Source organism: Sarcophilus harrisii, chromosome X (assembly GCF_902635505.1).
Source record: "Sarcophilus harrisii chromosome X, mSarHar1.11, whole genome shotgun sequence".
NCBI classification, from domain to species: domain Eukaryota; kingdom Metazoa; phylum Chordata; class Mammalia; order Dasyuromorphia; family Dasyuridae; genus Sarcophilus; species Sarcophilus harrisii.
In genome coordinates this window covers 51,311,349-51,332,605 of record NC_045432.1, presented here as the reverse complement: position 1 = coordinate 51,332,605, position 21,257 = coordinate 51,311,349, and the positions used below count along the sequence as shown (strand labels likewise).

The 21,257-nt window shown below is 41.8% G+C and overlaps 1 protein-coding gene across 2 annotated transcripts in view; it reads right to left on the bottom strand.

The window, feature by feature from the left end:
* MAMLD1 (mastermind like domain containing 1) overlaps nucleotides 1-16,920 on the bottom strand; it is a 54,872-nt gene extending 37,952 nt beyond the window's left edge. Inside the window, exon 1 of one of the 2 annotated variants that reach the window (XM_031944784.1) lies at nucleotides 16,473-16,920. In XM_031944784.1, coding sequence (XP_031800644.1) covers nucleotides 16,473-16,481 — 9 coding nt within the window. In that variant the 5' untranslated portion in view covers nucleotides 16,482-16,920. Of the gene's footprint in view, nucleotides 1-16,466 lie in introns of both variants that reach the window. The other variant, XM_031944783.1, reaches the window with a different exon arrangement.
* Nucleotides 16,921-21,257: the final 4,337 nt, after the last annotated feature.

Here is a 21,257-nt window from a genome sequence, read left to right as displayed (position 1 = left end):
ACCTCTTCTCCCAATGCCTTAATAAATAGAAGTAAGTTGTCTTCATGAGATTTTGTGGCCAAAAAGAAAGAAAAAACTCTGGTAATTAACCTTCAAATGATAAATGAACCTTTCTAAATTTAGTTAGGCTAATCCTCAGACAACAGATTCACAGTCCCTTGTTGGACCAATAATCAAAATCATTCCAGTTTGAGTAAGAGCCTTCTAAATAGAACTTGTGCTCAATTCTGAAAAACCTTCAAGATTTAGTCACATAAAAAGTATAAAAACCAGAAAAGAAGAGATAAAATTATTACTTATTTTGAGTAACAGTTAAGAGACTGAGCTAATACCTTTAGTAAAGTAGCAGGAAATAAATCAATCCACAACATCATCAATACTTCTACATAACAAGAACAAAACCAGGAGGAAATGATAGCAAAATGTCCTTTAAAATAACTGCAAAGTATATCTGAGAGTCCATTTGCCAAGACACAACCATGATTTATATAAGTACAATTATGAACTACTCTTCAAAGAAATAAAGGAAGATAAATAACTAGAAAAATATCCACTATCCATGGTTGGGCCACACCAAACTTGAGAATATAAACTACTTAGAGGATACTTTCTTCAACAGAAACTGACATTAAAAACTACAAAGCAGATAGCAAAAGGAAAGGTTTATACTAGCATCTTATGTCACATACCATATAATAAGTACCAAACAGATAACTCCATTCAAATATAAAAGGTCGCAGCATACAAAATAAATTGGAAAAAATAGATGGATTTTAATCTCCATTTAGGGGGAAAATCCTCAAACCAACTACAAGGGGGGGAATTTATTGACATGAAACTGAAAAGATTTTGCATGAGCAAAATCAATGCAGCTACGATAAGAAAGGGCATTGTCCATTATGAAAAATGTTTTCATAAAGATTTGATATACAAGATATATAGAGCATTATAAAAAAATATAAGACCAGAAACAATTTCCTGATAAGCGTCCAAAGGATATGAACACACCGTTCTCAAAAGAAATGCAAACTATTAAAAAATTTGCTCTTCAAGTCACTAATAAAAAGAAAAATATAAATCAAAATGACTCTGATGTTTTATCCAACAAATTGACAAAAGATGACAGAAAGTATAAAGAGTTAATGTTCAAGGGACTGTGGAAAGGTAGGAAAGTCAATACACTGTCAGTGGAATTGTGATTGCCTTAAGCATTCTGGAAAACAAATTATAATTCCCCCCCCCCAAATGATTAAAATGGCCATACTCTTTGATCCAGAGATTCCACTGGTAGGCATGTAGCCCATAAAATTCAGAAACAAAAATAAAAATGCCCCTTATTTGCCAAAATATTCATAGTAGTGCTTATTTATGTTAGCAAAAAATTGGAAACAAAGTAGGTGTCCATTGATCAGAGTGGTAAGTAGTAAGGACTTAGACTTGACTGTAATGGAATATCATATCACCTCAAAAGATGAGAAACGAGGAATTCAGAAATACATAGGAAAATACATATGAACTCACAAAAAATGAAATAAGCAGAACCAAGCAAATGAGAGGCAAAATGGATACCCAAAATAAGCATTTATTAAGCACCTAAAATGTGCTAAGTACTAGAGATACAAAACAAGATATTCCCTTCTCTCAAAGATCTTCCATTCTACTATAATCAATGAGTAAATTAAAACTACCAACCATGAAAGGAAAAAGAAGAATTCCTACATTTTAAGTTGAGAAGTCTGAGGAACCGGTTATGATGTTATTAAGAACAGGCTCAGGAATTCCCCCATCTTGCATGTGAATAACTTAAAGACTATCCAGAACATTAAGTAATAAATTATTGGGGAGAGATTCAGAAATAACTCCCCTATGAGGAAAATGTATTGCCTTGTGTTCAAATCACAAGGGAGCATAAAAGTAACCAGCCCTACATTGAATCCACATAGTGATGAGTTACTTCATTGACTGTGGATGAATCTACAACTAAATGCCCTCTCATTTCCAAAGTCATGCATATAAATGAATGAAAAGAAGACATTTGCATCATTTCTGTAATTACTCTGATAAATGCCTCCTGCATGGCATCTCTGGACAGCATTTTCCAGTTCTCAAAGAATTTTCACATATAGTATCTTCTGATTCAATTAAAACGAACCAAGACTAAGTGCCTTATGCTGAAAAAATATCAAGTTGAGTTAAGACCCTTTCTGGACCCTCATTGAGCTTACCATCCAGCAGATTGAACTATGCTAAGCAATGATTTGCTAAAGGTCACAAAGTTCCCAAGAAATCAAATTCAGTTTCAGATTCAGATCCATAGCACCAACAGATATAAAACACAGGTCTGGCTTGGGAAGATGTATCCTTTGCCTTCTATAATCTTTATCATTTCAAAACTTGGGATTTATGGTGATTTTTGAGAACCAAAAAAATTAAAGAATAAGGTTATCAGTATTCTTTCAATTAAAGGTAGACTGCCAATCCAATACAAGGACCTTGAAAACAGAGATGCTTTCTATTCTTTTCTTTTTTTTTTTTTCTTTTCTTTTTTTTTTTTTTTTTTTTTGGTCCTTGGATCCCTACCATCTAGCACATAGAAGGGACCTAATAAATGCTTCTCGACATTAAGTGATTATAAGTCTAAATGGATAACTTTAGAGCAAGGGATATATGATGTTTCAAGATGCACATGATTTCACTGTGGGGAGTTGGGGGGAGTTGGGGGTGGGGAAAATGTGGGTATCATCCATGGAAATTACCAAGGGTAGGAGGAACAGAAAGCAAAACAAAATATCAAAAGTACAGTGAAGACAACCTAATGAAAATGAGACTGCAACTCCTCCTAAGCTTCCCTCTCTGTGCTTCTCATATTTTGCCCTGTAATAACTTGAGAAGAATGTAGCTTTCTTGGCAAGTTGATGGCCTAGTCATCCATTGGGCTGTCAATCTTGGTTCCTTAGTCAATAGTAGGAGCAAGGGAATCTCCATTATTCGGCTTGTGTGGTAAAATGCCTCTTTAGCACCAGGTCATTTTCCCAAGGCAAAAACAAACTGCCTGGTAACTAAAATTTGACCACACTGAGGAAAGCCCAACTGGCACCTCCTCCATGGTTTTGGCCGTGCACCAAACGTAGCAGCAGCAGCAGCAGCAGCAGCAGCAGCAGCAGCACGCTGCACTATTCTGGTGTGCTGACAAATCAAAAAGGCTATCCACACCTAAATAGGTACAGTTCCCTTTAAAGTCATCCCCTTGGGAGGCTGTACCTCAATTTCAATGAGGTTGTCATGGCACAGAACGGAGATTCTTAAACTTTTTCCAGTCACATTCGCTCGAGACATTTTTATGTGATTCTGGGTATATAGGTATATAAAATAGATATATAAATCAAACATTTACTGATAATAACTCCTGATTTCATAACCCCCATATTCAATCATGAGACCCCATATGGGGTTGTGACCCACAGTTTAAGAAGCTTTAAGAAGCAGGATACAGATCACCACAGGATTGATGCTTCTTTGTCAATGGACTGTTTTAAGCCCGGAAGTCCTTCATCCCAAGATTTTATTCTATTTTTTTCTGGTAATAGCCAAAAGTCATTTGGAATCACATGTGCCAGCTAAGTTGACTGATCAAGCTGAGAACTACCTTTTTAAAAGCATGGCATCGAGTAATTTCATGAGTTATCATGAAACAACTTTATGCGTCATTGAAAATACTGTCACCCGAAAGGCAATGAGAAGCACCTGATAGATGTGTTATCATGCAAGAACTGCAGAAGACAAGCAGTACAAAGTATGTCACCAGAGATGTTTGGCCAAAAACGAAGGTAGGCAGTTTAAGGGGAGCCACAGATAAATTGACAGGTGGCCTGCATGTTCCATTTGCGCGTCAAGAATTAAAAGCTGCATGGCCCCCAGCATATTGGGTAGACCACCTGTGAGAAATTTCTGAGAGCAAAGATACAAGATTCATCAAGGATGAAAGAGCACGGAGAGGTTATATTGTTGGAGGGAACACTTACATTGGTAAGGTAACAGATCCATCCATGTATTCAAGAGACAGAGAATAACAAGACCAATTTCTTTATGTAGCTCTTATATAAACCATCTCTGAAAATTTCAGAGCATGTTCAGTCTTAATAAAAAGACAGTAATAATCTAGATGGAGATATTCTGGTCTATTAAAAAACAAAACAAAACAACACATCCCCCTCCCCCCCCAAAAAAATCCACAATGGATTCATCACTTTGAAAATAGTGCTTCACGGGCTCATACATAGGATCATTTTCAATTCAGACATTAATTAAATATTGTGTACAAGGCAGAGTGTTATATGTTGGTGATATAAAGGCAAAAATATCTAGTCCTTGCCCTCAGGGAGCTTACACTGTATTGTTCTTAATTCTCCTAGGAATCTAGTTCACGGTGAGTTATGAGTTTGGGATAGAGACAGAGACAGAGACAGAGACAGAGACAGAGGGGAGGGAAAGAGAGAGCATTTCAAACCAGTGCCTAGACACTAAGTGGGTTTTTTGTGGCGTCCTAATGGGTGACCAGAAAAAAATGAAGCATGATTTCAGGACAGTCCCTCCACACCCATAATACACACCCTGGGGCCCCCGGGGCCACCAAAATAAAGGTGATTTACCGAAAATGTACTGGGCCTGGAATTTTATAAGTAAAAGCCCTCTAGTTATGCGAAATGACATCACCCCAGAGCCCTGGGCTTCCAATTCTATTAACAGGAAGGAAACAGACCCACTGCTCTTTAAAAGCAGCTTCCTCTTTGCTCTATTAATTTCAGAGATTAAGCAAGCCACTCCTCTGGAGGCATAATAGAGCAGGCTAACAGCTATTATGTCTGCTGCAACTGCTGCTAACCAATTCTTGAGATTTGGGTGATGTGTGGCCCTTGGCTCTCAAAAGTCAAGGAGAGAGAGACCATGCGGTCAAAAGCTTTCGGCGTCCCTTGTTTTTATAACTTTGGTGGCCCTTTGAAGTACAGTAAAGATCCCTAAGCTGGTTTCAGAATCTGGGCCACAGACTATTTTTAAAGGAGGCGAGTGGAAATATGTCACATTAGCCTTAAAAGGACCAGGACCAAAGGCATTTATTGAATGGGAATTCCTTTTTGTACCCTGCCCTTGGAATCCCTGTTCTCACTCATACTGAGAAAATCAGCCTAACCAACATACACTTCTTGTAATTCTGACAGCCGCGCTATATTAGGGAAAAAGAGCTTCCTTCCTTCCTGCTCTAGTTCAGAGTGTTGTGATATTGTAAATAATCATCCTGAAAGGGGAGGCCTGAGATCCGTATTTAAGGTCTAGTTCTGTCCCTACCTCTGACATCTTGGATAAGTCATGGGATCGTAAGGTTTAGAGCGAGGACAAGACCTTTGCGACTGCCTTTCATTTTCCTGAAACCTGAAGCTCAGAGAGGGGAATGGACTTGTTCAATGTCACATGGGTACTGAGTGGCAGACCTGGGCTTTGAACCTAGGTTCTCTGCTATCAAACCTAGTTCTCTTTCCCATCCTTCTCCTCTCCCTAAGGCTCAATTTTCTCGTCCATAAAATGGAGAGATTAGATTAGACTTGCTAAAGTCCTTTCCATTTTTAACACCCTGCCCCAATAAATGGCCACAGATTATGGTGAATGCCCGTTGACATTTACTAACACGATAACCACCGCCTGTTTCTCCAAAACCCCAACCACATTATTTGCATTCAAGTTTATGATCAGAAACATCCAGCAAGGCCTCTTTTCTACCCCACGGCTCACTGCTGGAATATTCCTAGGGCCCCTCTGGGCTCTAAGATAAATGTACCCACTTCCATTTTCCTGAACATTTTTTTGTTGTTTCAAACTGAAATACTATCAAAACTCTCATTTTATTCTAGATTCTTAAAGGTTTCTTCCAAGCTGTGAAGCAAATACTAGGATAAGGACCTCAATGGAGGCAAATATGTATATACTTCACACAGGCAAATGACTCCACTGAGAAAAATATTAGATTTGTTCTTGGTTTTTTAAAATTAGGAAAACTGTTTTGTAATAGTCCGAGGACTATTCTCCTGAACTAGGCCTGAACGGGCCTTTTTCTGGGCCTAGGGAGACACAAGTCTGAACTGCCTGGTGCATCCTCTGGCCACGGAACAGAATAAAACAGGTAAGGGCACATGGAGTCATGGGAAGAACACAAGGGTCAGGAGCCAGGAGATCTAGGTCCGGCTCCCAGCTCCACCATATATCATGTGACCTTAACTAACTCTTTTCCTTCTGGGCCTCAGTTTCCCCTTCTTTAAAATGAGGGGGTTGGGCTATGCCTCTAGGATCTCTTTACTTCTGATACTTTCTGACTACTGCTCATCCTGGAAACCCTCCACTACCCTGCCTTTGTTAAGCCCGTGTGCTAACCAGCTCCAGATAAGCACACACTTGAGAGAAGAAATATAGTTTATAAAGGGGATCACAAACACTTTACATAAGTTGACATGAAACAGAGCAGCAGAAGGTTGGCCACCAGGGAATTAATTTTTTTTTAGCCACGTCAGTTTATAAAAGACCTTTTCCTAACTTGTGGAGAGGTTGGGATCTATGCCAGTAGAAGGAACAGATTTTTTTAAAAAGAGGCACAGATCAAGGACTCTGTCCTGGTTCCTCTTCTCTTCTTGGTGATCTCATCAGCTTCCATATATTCAATCATCATCTCTCTGAAGAAGATAATCCCCAGATCTATAAATCCAACCCTCATCTGTCTCCTGAGCTCTCGCCCTGTTGGGCCTTTCCATCTGGATATCCCATAGGCAACTCAAAATCAACATGTGCAAGATGAAACTCATCGCCTCCCCCTTTCCTACCTCTAAACCCAACTCTTCCTCTGAACTTCCCTTTTTTCTCTTAAGGGTACACTATCCTTTCAGTTACTTGGCTCCAAAATATCAATTATGTTTGATTGTTTCCTCTCCCTCCCCTCCCTTCCCCATATCCAATCGGTTGTCAAATCTTGTCAATTCTATCTCCATAGCATCTCTTCTAGAAACCTAATCCTCTCTCATCCATCTTCTTTATGGTGTAAAAAATGCTCCAGGTCCTTCAGTGGGCCCTAATTCCTCCAGAAAATATAGACTTCTAAAACTTGGCCTTTAAAATCTTTCACAAACTGCCCCCAAGCTCCTTTTCTAGCTTGATTACAAATGACTCCCCTTCACTCTGCATTCTAGCCAAACAGGTCTACTTATGGTGCCTTAAAGTGTTCTGCCTCCGTGCCTTTAGACTGCCTGCTCATCGCCAACTCCTACGATCCTTAGCTTTATTCAAAGTTCAGTTCATGAGCTTTCAACAGAAAGTCTTTTCTGATCCTTCTTCCTCCTGAAATGATCATGTATGCTCTTAGGTGGGCATCCCAGTGGAATGGAAGCTCTTTGATGGGAAAGACTATTTTTCATTTGGTCTCTCATATTCCTAGAGTCTAGCACAATGCCTGATTAAGAGTACATATTTAATAAATACTGATCACTTGGATTTGGACTGAAACATGGGATTGGAAGTGGAATATATATATATATATATATATATATATATATATCCTCTCATTATATTATATAATTCTATAAATGACCCATGATCTGACCCGATGGGAGGGGATAAGGAAGACATGACAAAAGACAGAGAGGAAAGGAACAAGAGAAAAGAAGCAATGCACATGGGATGAAGACCTTAGCAAATCTTTAGGGATGTACCAAGGTCACAGGTTGCCTCTCCTTCACCCAGAAAAGAAAACGATAGACTGCTAGTGTAGGAAGAAACCTTATGACTTATCCAGCCAACCCATTCCACATATAAGAATTCCCATGGAAACCTCTTGGATAGGTGCTTATCTAGCCTAGTGGTGTTAAACTCATATAGAAAAGGTACATGAGGATTCCTGAAACTGCAGGTTGATTTAGAAAATCACATATTGACATTATCAATGTTCTACTCAATTTTTCTGTATTTTCTTAAATACCACCTAATTAATTTTAATCTGATTCAGACTTCTCTCCCAAGTATTTTGGTTCCTGGCTGTTCAGCCTGGCGGGTTTGACACCTCTGGTCCAACCCTTGCTTAAACTCTTCTAGTAATGCTTCACTAAATTGCAAAACAGCCCATTCCATTGTTGCAAGGCTCTGACCATTTGGAAGTCCTACCTTATATTCAGCTGAAACCTGCTCCCCTGCAACTTTCCATCACCTCAACCACGCTGATCCCAGTTTTGTCCCCTGGAGTTACCCAGGATAAGTCTGCTCCTACTCACACCTGACAGTCACTTCTTTCTCCAAGTAAAACATACTTCAAATCCTCACAGGGCATGGTTTCCTGGTCACCTCCTCTGGACAAGCTCCAGATCATTCGACTCCTTGTTAAGATGTGGCCCTCACAGCTCTGGCAGGACAGAGAACAGCAGAACTACCACCTCCATTGTTCTGAATGCAACTTTCTAGTAACAAAACCTCAAATTTATTAGTTTTGGGGCTGCCTAGTCACAAGTAATCAAGACTCCTCTCCTCAGGCTTTTTTTTTTTTTTTTTTTTGGCACAAAATTCTAAGTAGATTCAGCCTAGCGCTCTAGCCAATTAGGAACTCTGGGGATCCTGAATCCATCTAATCTGCTAGTTATTCTCTCTAGCTTGTTGTCAGCCACACATTTGATAGGCCTTTATCAGTCACTGATATAAATGGTGACCAGAGGTGGGTCTAGCGTTAAGAATTCTAAGAACTCTTGCTAAGAATTATCCTCAGTTAGCAGCTGGTATATTTTTCCAACTCAACTCTCCCTACCTGGCCAACAACCTTTTTTTCTACATCGCAGAAAACAAAACAACATACCTAAGTCACACCTAAGCAAGGGAATAAACAACCTTAGAGGAAAGCAGCCATTTAATTTTCACATCAGGTCTACCGATGACTAATTAATTCTAGAGACGGAAAATGTGAGCGAGAAACCCCGACAAACGGCAATTTCAATGTGGGTCCCTGGTCGTCTGCAAAGGTCCTTCAAGGAGCACCACTGGCTGCCTGAAAACACAGGAGCACATACTTCCTAAAGAACTGCATTTCACATACAGCTTACAGTGGTCTAGGTAATGGCAGCAAACATCATTCAAGCTTAGGATCTAGAAAGTTGGACACATTTGAGAGCGTGTCTAGGAAACCCAGAGATCTGGCTTCTTCGTGACAAATGGTCTTACTCAGGGAGCGTTCAATGAAATCGTTTTTGATCAAAATTCATCATCTCCCAGCTCAGCCACCTCCCTTATTCGCCAGGCTGGGTTCCAAGTGACTTGGTTATTTCCAATGAGGAAAAATATTTGTCATTATTAGGGAGATCTACAAGAATGGAAGGAGGCTCTAAAAAGGCCAGGTCCCAAAGCAGAATCCCAGAAAATGATTTGAGAAATGGGAACATCTGTAGAATTAGATTAAGTGTATAACTCTCCAAGGAGATCAACAAATAGTTGCAAAATGGAACAGATCTGCAGTCACTTCTACAGTGATCTGATTCAACTAGACAAGATTTACTGAGCACCTACCAGCTATCAGATGCTAGAGAGAAGAAAAACCTCTTTTCTCATAAGGGGCAATAAAAAAGGTAACATGGAGTATGACAAGGACACGGTCTCAAATGCAGATTCTGCCATTTAATCCCTGTGTGACCTGGGACAAATGATTCTTTGGGCCTCTTTTTCTCTAAGTGTAAAATAAGGGAATTAGACTAATTCCCTTAGACTAGATATTCTCTCAAAGATTCTTTTTATAGCTTTGACAGTCTGTGATTCTCTAAGTCTAGACACGATTCCTGTCCTGAAGACCACAAGGAACCCTGGACATTCACAATTAAACCTGAGACTCGTGCAAACTCCCCGGAATGAGATATCGCAGGACTCCAAAATGAAGCATAAAAAGGCTGAGAAACTGGCCAATTCTATCGTCAGAGAACATTTCAGCGCTTAAGGAACTCGTAACGCTTTGTTCAATATTTCCGTGTGTCAAAGGGAACCATTTGCAAGGGATACAAGGCATCTAATTATAATCTCCTGCTAAGAGATATGTCAGCTTCTCAGAACATCATTTGTAGATTTACAAAGTCAATGGTAAAAGCATCAGCTGTAGTAGTTGCCACTTTATCTAACCCAGGGCCAAAAATGACACTCCATTGAGGGAAAGAAATAGGAAGGGCTTTCAGCCTTGGGAGAGAATAGAGGGTTGACCAGTTCCTTGCCTCAGTGTAACTGCCTTGCTTTGCAAAGTGACCTCCCCAGGCCTTTTTTCTCTCTTTAACTGCTGACATCGTGAAGCTGTTGACCTTTCACCAGTGACCTGTGTAATCAATAAACAACTCACCAAGTCTTTCTATGGAGCTGCCCCCAGCCCTGGTTTGTCCCCTTTTGTGTCCCACCAACTGCTATTCCATTTGACCTTTTCGTCCAGATCCCTGTTTTGGGGTGAGCGGATTAAAACCTTACACACCTGTGTCCTTTTTAGCTTCAAGACTGCCAGGGCTTCCAAGCCAGGGCAAGCTCTGGGCAGTTTGAAGCGGCTTGTTCTTAAGACGGAATCCTGATTCAAGGAACCAATACTTGGAGAAATCAACATTACAGGCAAAAGCAAAGTGTTTTTCAAGTTGGCCACTTCCTGAAAACTCACTCAACATTAAGTGGGCAATGGACAGCTGCTTATGGCTGCTCTTTCTGAGAAGTGAGAGTGATGTTCTCTGCCACTTTGGGAGGCCAAAAGAGGACAACCGTCCAGAAAGGAGATGACAGCAGTAGAGAAAATATCAAGCTTGTCACACAGGCCCTTACGACAAAACTAGATTCATCCTGTCTACACTGTGGGCCATTTTAAAACCTTTTTTTTTTAAATGTTCATTGACTTTAACAGCACGCAACCTGCCTCTGACATAAAAGAATGTCACACAATTTGAAACGTTCCTGATTTTCAAAAGTAATGAGAAGTAGAATGACAGGTTCGAAAGTGATTGTCTATTTAATGGATCAAATTAAAAATCTTAAGTCAAATTGTACACTTTGAGGCTTTAGCAGATTTAGAAAAAGAGCATCACAAACCTGAAACGAGAGACCAAGAAAATGATGGTTGGTTAGGATCGGTCTGGCTGGGCTCCAAGGGTCTCAGACCACTCACCACAGGTCAGCAAACACACCTTTCTAGGGCTGGCAAGGATATAAAAACACTTGGAGTGCCCTGGAGAAAAGGGGTGTCTAAGTTGAGTTAGAATTGTTTAAAACCATCGATAATCCTGTTCAACTGGCCCCTCGACTTCCCTACTTCCTAAATCAGCCAATTCCCATTTGCGTTTACCTTGGTGAAATGGAAGTAAACCCAAGGATTTTACCTCTTCCAACCCTTCCCCTTCTGAACCCTCACTTGAACGTGTCGTACATTGCTCCAGAAAACATATAAAAAAGGGGGGTTTGAAGGTGATTTCTTCCTGCTGGCCCTTTCTATACTGGCTTCCTTGGAAGTGCTGGAATAGGGAAGGCAATTGGATTTGTGGAGAATTTCAGCAAATTGTCATCCTCTGCAGGAGGTACAAGTAGCTCTCTAACTCCATGCACAACAGGAGAACCCCAAACTTTGGTAAATGGTTAAAAATGATTAGCAACCAACACTGGCATTCAGAAAGACAAGGGAGAGGATGGACCCAGTGCTTATGGTACAGAGTAGTCCAAGACCTGGGATCTGCTCTGACTTCTGCCACTCACCAGCTGTGTGACCTTGGGCAAGTGTCTTCCTCTTTCTGTGTTTTCACCTACAGAACGAGGGGGGTGGGAACTAGATGACCTTTCCCCGCTTTGACAGTCCAGGTCTCTGACAACTTCAAGGTTTTCTTAGAATGGATATTTACTGTTGGGAGAGAATCCCAAATGGGATTACTACCAAACCTAATGAGAAAAGATGACTTCCTGGTAGTGAATGCTTGAAAGCCTATGGACTGTTTCCAAAATCCAAAGGTGAAAAGAATGAATGATTTGGAGTCGGGATCTGGATTCAAATCTTAATTCTGATTCTTACTAGCTGTGTAACCTTTGAGCAAATCCCTTTCTCCTCCTTGTGCCTCAGTTTCCTCATCTGTAAAATGATGGAGTTCAACTGCAGTCATAAGGTGCCTTCCACCTCTCTGTATGACTGACCATCTTAGATTCCCTCTCGCTGGGGGAGCCACCAAAGATAACCCACTAGGATTCTTAAGTACCAATTTAAAGAAGTGTTAGCTTTAGCTCTTAATCTAAGGGAAGGCCCTTAGGTATGGCACTTAAGTGCTTTCATCCCTCCCTCCCACCTCATAACAACTCTGAAAACAGAGAACCCTGGACTTCAAGTTGGAAAGATGTCATCTAGTTCAACTCCCTCCTGTTGTAGATAAGGAAACTGAGACTCGGAGAAAAGTGTCTTCCTTGGGTAAGCTACAGAAACGGAATCTGACTTTTGACTCCAAATCTGGGATTTTCTTTTTCATATTTAATATGTGTAGAGGGAGAAACCAGGCCCCAGGATTGTTAAATAAAATTTGTCTGAGGTCACACAAGGAATGGGTGGCAGGGTAGAAAAAAGTTTGGGTCTTTTACCTCCTAGGCAGGAAGAGTTCTTCTTACGGGGTGACCTGAATAAGGGACATCTTGAGGTTTGTACCATATTTGCCTCCCAGCCCTACGCACTACCTTTCCAACAAAACAAGATTGTATCAATAGGAAAAGTTACCCAATGAAGTCATTTGGTTTTTTTTTAACGTGTGGTTTGAAAAACAGACAGAAGCATTGACTTGGGGACTAATAAGAAGACAGAGGAGGTAGAACGCCCAAAGCAAAAATACGGTCTTTGTTTAAAAAAAAACAAACCCTGAAAAAAGCGTTGCTGGGTTAATTTTGTCTTTTAAAATCCATTTCACTGATCTCATCGGGTTTACAATAACATAAACACATCCTGAAAATGCTACTTAAAAACAGTAATAACTCACATTTGCGGTTCACGAGACACTTTATATACATCATCTCATCTGATCCTCGGGACGACTCTGTGATGTGGGTACTCTTCTCCCCATTTCACAGACGAGGAAACTGAGGCTCATAGAAATTCGTGACTTACCCTTCGGTCACATAGCTACTAGTTTCAGAGATGAAATTTGAATTTAGGTCTTCCTGACTCCAAGACCAGTAGTCTTCTGGCCTTTAGACCTTTCTAGCAACTTGCTTTTATGCCTGAACAAATTCATTCAAGTCTTAGAAATGCAAATATTTGCCACGTTATTCCATAAAGGAGATCAAGCCAGTGTGGTTGCTACCAACGGTTTTTGCAGGATACAATTTCATTTGTATCCGTCTGCCTCTTCGTTCCCAATTGGCTAGACTGGCCCTGCTTTAGAAAGAGAAAAGAACAGGCAGATATAGCTACACATTTCTGAAGTGGGTCCAGCAAATTTTCTTTGAGAACTCATTCAATGAAAGTGTACAAACAGACATAAAAACAGGAACGTCGTTTCAGAAAGAGCTCCTCGACTCCACGTTGGGACAAACATAACCCAAATGCAACGAGGACGCTGAGCTTTGGGCTCCAAAAGGAGATGGAAGGGAAAGCTAACACTAATATTTTTATTAGACAATCCTGTTTGGGAGCAGACGCCAATTTCCGCATTCAAAACTATGAATGTGGATTCTCATGGCCCGCTTTCAACATACTGTTAACCTATTTAGCAAGCGACCAGCTATGCATTTCTGGGCTATCCTGGAAGAAGACAGAAAAACAGAAGGCTTAATAAACCCTCGCCATTAGTGTCAGACCAAATCGCTTGACCCCACAGCTCAAAAATACTCAGCCCATAAACCCCAAATGCTAATAAGACAGACATCTTTCCCCAATCCAGTCAGTCTCTTTTCCCTGAGTCCTAAAGAAACAGGCTGGGGCCTCATTGGAAATGCATGTGTCATTAGGCACGCCTCACTGGGGCTCCTGATATTTCAATAAAGGAGGAGGAGGAGGGAGCTAGTTTCAGAAAAGTGGCCCAAGACTTGCTTCAGGCCTGTTCTGTGTCAGGTCACTGCTCCTGTTTGCTTGTGCTGAGCTAAGCTTCAGTTAACAAAGTGAACTTGAGATGTTCTCAAATGTATGTGAACTGCTGTGTATCATCACTCCTGGATCTCTACTCTGTCTACTTCGGCTGGCTTCTTCTACACTGTCAGGTAAACCGTTTCGAAGCAGAAAAAAAAATGTCACAATCAGGATCAGAACTCCCTCCACACCTTCAATGGCACTGTTGGCTCAGATTTCTTGAAAGATAAATATTTAACTTCAGATTTTCAATCAAACACAAACATATTTCTGGGGTTGAAGATTAAACCTCCTTGAGCTAAGAAAAAAACAACATCAGGGTTGTGTGCTTCACGGAGATAGTGTGACATCTTGGAAGAGCACAGGGAAGTTGTTGGAAAACCTGTCTGTCTCCCAAATCTAACGCTTCCTACCTGGGTGAATTTGAACGAGGCCTTGCCTTACTCCTTACTCCCGGCCCTGGTTTTCTGGAGTCATCAAATGAGGGGGTGGGACTATGTGATCTCCAAGGCCCCTTGGGGCTCTGATGCTCCACGAGCCTATGACTCACTCTACCGATTTTGGAACTACAGATTCTCTCAGACTCCAGTGTTTTCCTTCTGTCATATACCCAGATGACTGGGAATGAGGGCATACCCGTAGAAAGCGCCTAGGGCCAAATTTGACATGAATTCACCCATTGAGTCAAACATCGTGCTTCATTCATTCTGCCCATGTCTCTTTGCCCCTTAGGATTTTTTTCTTTGGGCCTCTATCGCTTTCCATTTATCCCTGTTAAGTAGCTCCGAGCCCCTGGAACGGGTGTCATAAAAAAGGCAATCTGCTCATTCTGTGCCTCAGTTCAGTGGCGGGATCCCCTCAGCCAGCTAACTTGGGTATATCCGAACTCGAATGTCCTGATATATCTTTACCTTTAAAACGCTAGCAAAATCTCTGGAGAGTCAGGACATTCATTTCATATTTATTTAAGAAATCCATCGTGTTATCAGATCGTATCTTGGCCGGCTTTCATGTGGGCGCCGGAAGTTAGAGGATTCTCCCTTCGGTGTCTGAGACTCTGCTAGCCATTAAAATCTAGCCCAGCTCTCAAATGATTATGGGCTTATACTCAAGACTCAGGCTAAAGCCAAGCAAAGTATTAGAGCTCAGCTGTGCAGAAGGAATTTGTGCTGTCAACATGTGCTATTGTAAAAACTCACTGCTATCGTCAACCAAATCTTTCTGAGCACCCTTACTGAGCTGCGCAACTAGGCAAAAATAATAATAATAATAATAATAATAATCTGGCCAGCAAAGCCCTGCCTGCCAGCAATCTGTCTATCTTCTCATTCACTTGATTGGTCAAGTTTTTCCTAAGGAGGTGACCCTGTACATGAATGGGAAGGCAGAAAAGTCTAAGAAATTAGTCTAAGATACTGCTGTGAAAACCCAGGTCCGGAGGGAATGGAAAAAGAGACCAGGACCGAGGATTTTAAAGACTGAGGAGCATTGAGACTTTAAAATGACCTTTTGCCTCATCCAAGATGGCACAAATGACAAGTTCTTAGAGGGGAAGGGGAAGATGGAGCTAAAGCAGCTTTAAGAGAAAGCTCTAGAATGAATCTAGAACAAGAAGCTTAAAATCGAGGGCAGGAGTGAGATATGCCTGAAAGGGAGAGTCGAGTTAGAATGAGCGAGACCCGAAGATGCTTTGAAATGTCAGAAATGAAGCAACAGCCACATGGCAACATACGCTTGAAGACCGGATTGATGGAGTGGGACAGTCTTGAGGAGGTAAGAGGGGGAGAGAAGAGTTTGAGGAGTTAGTTTGAAGCGACTGGAAGGCAAGTTCTTGTTGCTAAGGTGAAAGATCAGGATGATACAAAGGCTGTGAAGGTGACAGATAATAATGGAACAGAGGGAGAAGTCAGAAGAATTTTGAAATACTCTCACCTAATAGCTATGGAGGACACTTAAAGTGTCCTCCTTAAATGTGTGCGTGTCTGTGTGTATTAATAATGTTAGGTTTGGAAATTCAAAACCTCTTTAGGTATTTTGTGTACTTGTATGTACTTGTATATGAAGACAGAACCCAACAACGAGTTTTTTTTCAATGAGTTAAAAGAAAAAAAAAACCTAGGGATGTCAATTTGGAGCCAAATGAAAGTCTTGTCTCCAGAATAAGTATTTCTGATTTCTCTTACTGAAAATCTATTTGGTTTTTCCAACATGTTTTCGTGTGCTTATTTTAAAGCTCTTGACTTTCCATAAGATTCTGAATCATACGATTTTAATGACTGACTTTATCTTCACATCATTTTTTTGTCAAATTTAGGGATTTACAAAGCAAACAAGCCAGTTAAACAAAGCTAATTACATTCACCAGCGACATCCTTGCTTTTCCCCCTCAGTGCCCGGTGATTTCGGCTTCTGGTGCTCTGATAGCTGCTGACAGCTTGCTGGGACAGAAGAAGGAAGTAGGTCAGAGTAAGCCAGGGTCAGCAACAGAGAATCCCATTAGACAGGCTTAGAGGGCAATCCTGAAATCGAGGAAGTGTGTGATGTAGTGACAACGTCCCAGACACATAACAGCCAGCCTCGGGACAGCCTCCGGCAGAACTTGTACATTTATCGGCGAGTCATTATAATGACCCCAGATAGAGCTTCTCCAGTTGATTTGTGATTCCTAAGAGGTTCTGCAGAAACCAAATGACAAAAATGGACTTGCAGTTAGCAAGATTATTCCAGACCACAGGCAATATACCATGAGCTACTCTTGCAATGTGACCCTCTAGCTTATAGTGCAGGCCTAGTTTCTAGGGGGAGGGGGGGAAGCAATCTCTTAATATCTACAAAACACAGCTGGGGAGAGGGGGGAGGGAAGGAGGGAGGGAGGGAGGGAGAGAAGGAGACGGGCAGTCATTCAATTCAATTCAATAAACATTCATTAAGTGCCTATTATGTATAAGACATTGGGACTATCAGGCAAAAATGAAAAAGTACCTGTTCTCAAGGATTTCATGGGCTCTCATTGATTGTTTTTTTTTTTAAACCAAACCAAATCCAACCCAAACCAGTGCAAGTATACAAACAAATGCGTAAAAATGGATTTCTGCAGAGGTGAACCATTTTAGAAAGCTAGACAGATGGGGGGGGGTTTAAGCCTGGGGATTTCAGGCCCCCTGTGCTCAGCCAGGCCCAATTCCTCCAAGGAGGCTGTGGCCCTTCCACATTTAAAACAGGAATAGTGGTCCTGGCAATAAGGTCTTTGCCACCTCTAAGGCAGCCCGTGTATCCCAATAGCATTAACAAGGTCCAAAATGCTGATTCCTTCTGGGGAGAGGATGATATTTTTAAAAAAAGGGAAAACCGACTTCCAAGTTAAAAAATAATAATCTGGGTGAATGATGTTGAAATAGAAAACATTCCTCCCAGAAGGTTTAAGAAAATGCCTTCTCATATCAAAGTACAGATACCCTTGGACAAGACATTGACAAGGAAGCCCATAATTTTCACTGGATTTTTTCGTGCAAACTCCCACATAACGAAGAATCTAACTAAACTTTCAGTCTCAAAAAGGTTGGTTTCTTTCATTGTCATATCATATCCATTGGTATGAAGCATTCCCTCATGTATCTGCTTGTTTATGTAACTCCCTCCCAAGAACTTTTAAGTGGATGAGAGCTGCAAGCCAAGCAGTCTAAATTTATACTGGATTTGTTGGGCTGGAAGAAGGGAAAGCCCCGAACCTCAGGGGGGTGCCTAGGCTACGGCCCCCAACACATCCAGTTCAAGTTGCCATCAAACCATTTCTATTTCAATTACAGGGAGTGATTTCTTGGAACTACCCGGGGTTCATTTTTGCAAGTTTCGAGCTCAGAATGAAACCAGACATTTTGTAGGAGGGAGAAGGGCTGATGTGGGATCTTGGATAAAGTGATGGGCTTTGAGTTAATGAGATCTGGAGTTCAGACTTTGATTTTGACTGTCGCTGGGCAAACATTGACAAGTCGTGAACCTCTTTGAATCTCCAAGCTCCTCCCGATTTATCCACTAAACTACAGACAGATGATATATTGGCTCTACCTTACAACATAGATAGATAGGTATTGACAGGATTCATTGGAAGTTACCATGAATACAAACACAAATAAAAGGCTAGGGCAATTTTCTTTGGGTCCGAGGGCCATATGGACAGCCATTTCATTGGCAGTGTACAAATCCATGAGCGTTTCAAAAATAAAGGTGTTTGGACCAGTAAAGTGGTTTGGATTAGTTTAGAATGTTCGTTTTATTGCCTGTTCTTGCAAAAGCCAAATCACAACTTGGCAGGGCCCAGAGAATCCCTACCCCTTGTCCTTGGAGGAGAATAACAATACTAAGTCAGACACTTGGGGAACTCTCTGTTTTTCTCTTCAGAGTCCTTTGCAAACATTAAATAATCAACTCATGCAAAGTCTTCCATGGTTCCCAAGATACCTTTCCAGCCTTGTCTCCCATCATTCCCCTCCCAGTTCTTGGCCCGAGTAACTTGCTCACGCTTTCCCACTTCTATTCTGTGTACATAGTCTTTCATTTCTGTGCCTGTAAGGGACTTCCCCTACATTCCGCCCGTGTCATTCCTCTTACTCTTTCAAGGTCCACTAGATGGTAAGGGAACTGGAGATCATGCCATCTGAGCACCAGCTAAAGGAAATGGGATTATCTAGCCTGGAGAAGAGAAGACTCGGAGAGTACAAGACAGCCGGCTTGAAGAATTCGAAAGGCGAGCATGTATAAAAGGGATCGGATTTATTCTGCTTGGTCCCAGAGGGCACATCTAGGAGCAGCAGGCATCATTTTCAAAGGAGCACATTTCTGCTTGAAGTCAAGACAGCTAGGTGGCACTGCACTGGATAGAGCCCTGGGCTTGGAGTCAGGAAGACTCTTCTTCCCGTGTTCATATCCAGCCTCAGACGTTTACTAGCTGTGTGATCCGGGCAAGTCACCTCACCCTGTTTGCCTCAATTTCCTCATCTGTAAAATAAACTGAAGAAGGAAATGGCAAACCACTTCAGTATCTTTGCCAAGAAAACTCAGATGGGATCGTGAAGAGTTGGACAGGAGTGAATGACAAAGGTGAACTGGGGAGATACAGGAAAGGAGAGAGATTCCCCCTCAGTGAGGGTCTTCCAACAGAATCTGGATGACTCCTTGTGCTGGGAAGGCGGTAGCGGGAATTATTCTGGTGCAGGTATATAGAAGTCTGCAAGATTTCTGAAGTCTCTTCCAACTTAGAAATTCTGTGCTTAAACCATCTTTAAAGACCTTAGATAACCAGCTCTAGATTTAATGACTCTCTGATTATATTAATTTTTTTATCCTTTCCCAAAGTAGGCTTGATAAAAGATTGAAACTGAGTGATCCCCCCAAGTGATGAGTGGTGACGGTAGCGTCTAAGTTAGGTTCAAACCCAAAGGAGACGGTACAATTCTAGGTCTCCCTCGAGGGCCTTCCTGAGTCTACCCACTGATATACGTGGTAGTTCAAAGCAGTATGTACTACAGATGTCTGACAGTCTACCCCCATCCAGGTGAGCAGGCAAAAAACCATTTTTTCCCCAAGACATTTAGCTGATGAAAAGGCAAAGTTAAAAATACATCCAACAAACTAGAGCAAGTGGTACAGAGTACCTTCGGCCACAGGGAAAAGCGGAAGCTCTCTCACAGCACTCAAATCTAAAATTGATTGTACACACTTGATAAAAATCAATGTAATCTGCAAGTAACTGAATACTTGAAAGGCAAACTGTCTGTCGGGTGACTCAGAGGACCCTCTGCCATGGCTCTCGTTCCTCGACCAAAATGTTTTTTCATAGTTTTGCCTAAGCTATTTCACTTAATGCCACCATCAAACTTCCTTTTCCCATTATCTATGACCACAAAGGGACCATATTTCAAAGTCACAGGGAAACCTATGTCAATGCTTGGTGATGCAATCTCCAAAGCCCATTTCCCAAACTGGGTTATGAGCCATGTGAAAAGGGCTTCCATGAGAAGCTACAACTGCAGGCAACATTCGCTACTCAAAAACACTAACTAACTAGCCAGTGACATAGGAACAATAGTTACTATATGCAACAACTTTTCACTGTTTTTTGGGTGGTTTTTTGGCTCCAACCCCACCTCACTCCCAGCTCTTTATCCTGGAGATATTCTCAGCTCCACATTTCCTCACACGAGAATTCCTGGGCTCCACAGATTTCCTTATTTATTTATTTGTTTTTGCTGAGGCAGTTGGGGTTAAGTGACTTGCCCAGGGTCACACAGCTAGGAAGTGTTAAGTATCTAAAGTGAGATTTGAACTCAGATCCTCCTGACTTCAGGACTGGTGCTCTATCCACTGCACCAACTAGCTGCCGCCCCCCCCCCCCAGCACCCTTCTCTCCCCCACAGATTTTTTTAAAAAGCCTCAAACAAAGCCTTCTGTGACCAGATCATTTGGGAAAAATACTACAGCAAAGGATTTCCCTAGGGTCCCTTCCAATTCTGAAGTCTATCTCCTATGATAAAGACATCAGAGAAGTAGTCTTGGGGAAAACACCTCGTAAAATTCAGTGCTCCCGCTCATGTGACCGTCTTCCCCTTAAGCCTTCAGAGGTTCCTAGGTACCTGCCTTCCCCCAGGAAAAAAAAAGGATCCCAAAGCTGCTTTTAAAGTCGCTTATTCACACTAACCAAGTCATAGAGTCCACTGGCTTCCCCCCCTTCTTCCTCTGCCTTCTGAGCAAGCATTTCAGGCCAAAGCGCCTCCAAGTTTCATGGTTCAAACTGAGCCCGCCAATGGCTAATGCAAAGTGAAATCCAGCGGAGCCACAGGGTTTCCTTCCCTACAGCCGGGATCTCCGGGCCACTGAAGAGCTAGGCCCCATGCTGGGAGATAAGGGGGCAGGGAACCTCCACCAAAAACCCGGTCTCCCGGTGTTTAGAGCCGGCAGCAAGGTCCAATTGACTTGAATCCCAAAGAATGCTTTCTCCTGCCCCACCCCCCAAATCAAACTCCCCGTGATAGGGCTCGCAGATGTAGTAGGGGCTCCTGCAAGCAGCAGAGGAAATAGCAAAAAGCCACAATTGTGCAAGAACACCGGGACTCTCCCATGGGGGTTACTACTGCTTGCTTGGCCCGGCTCT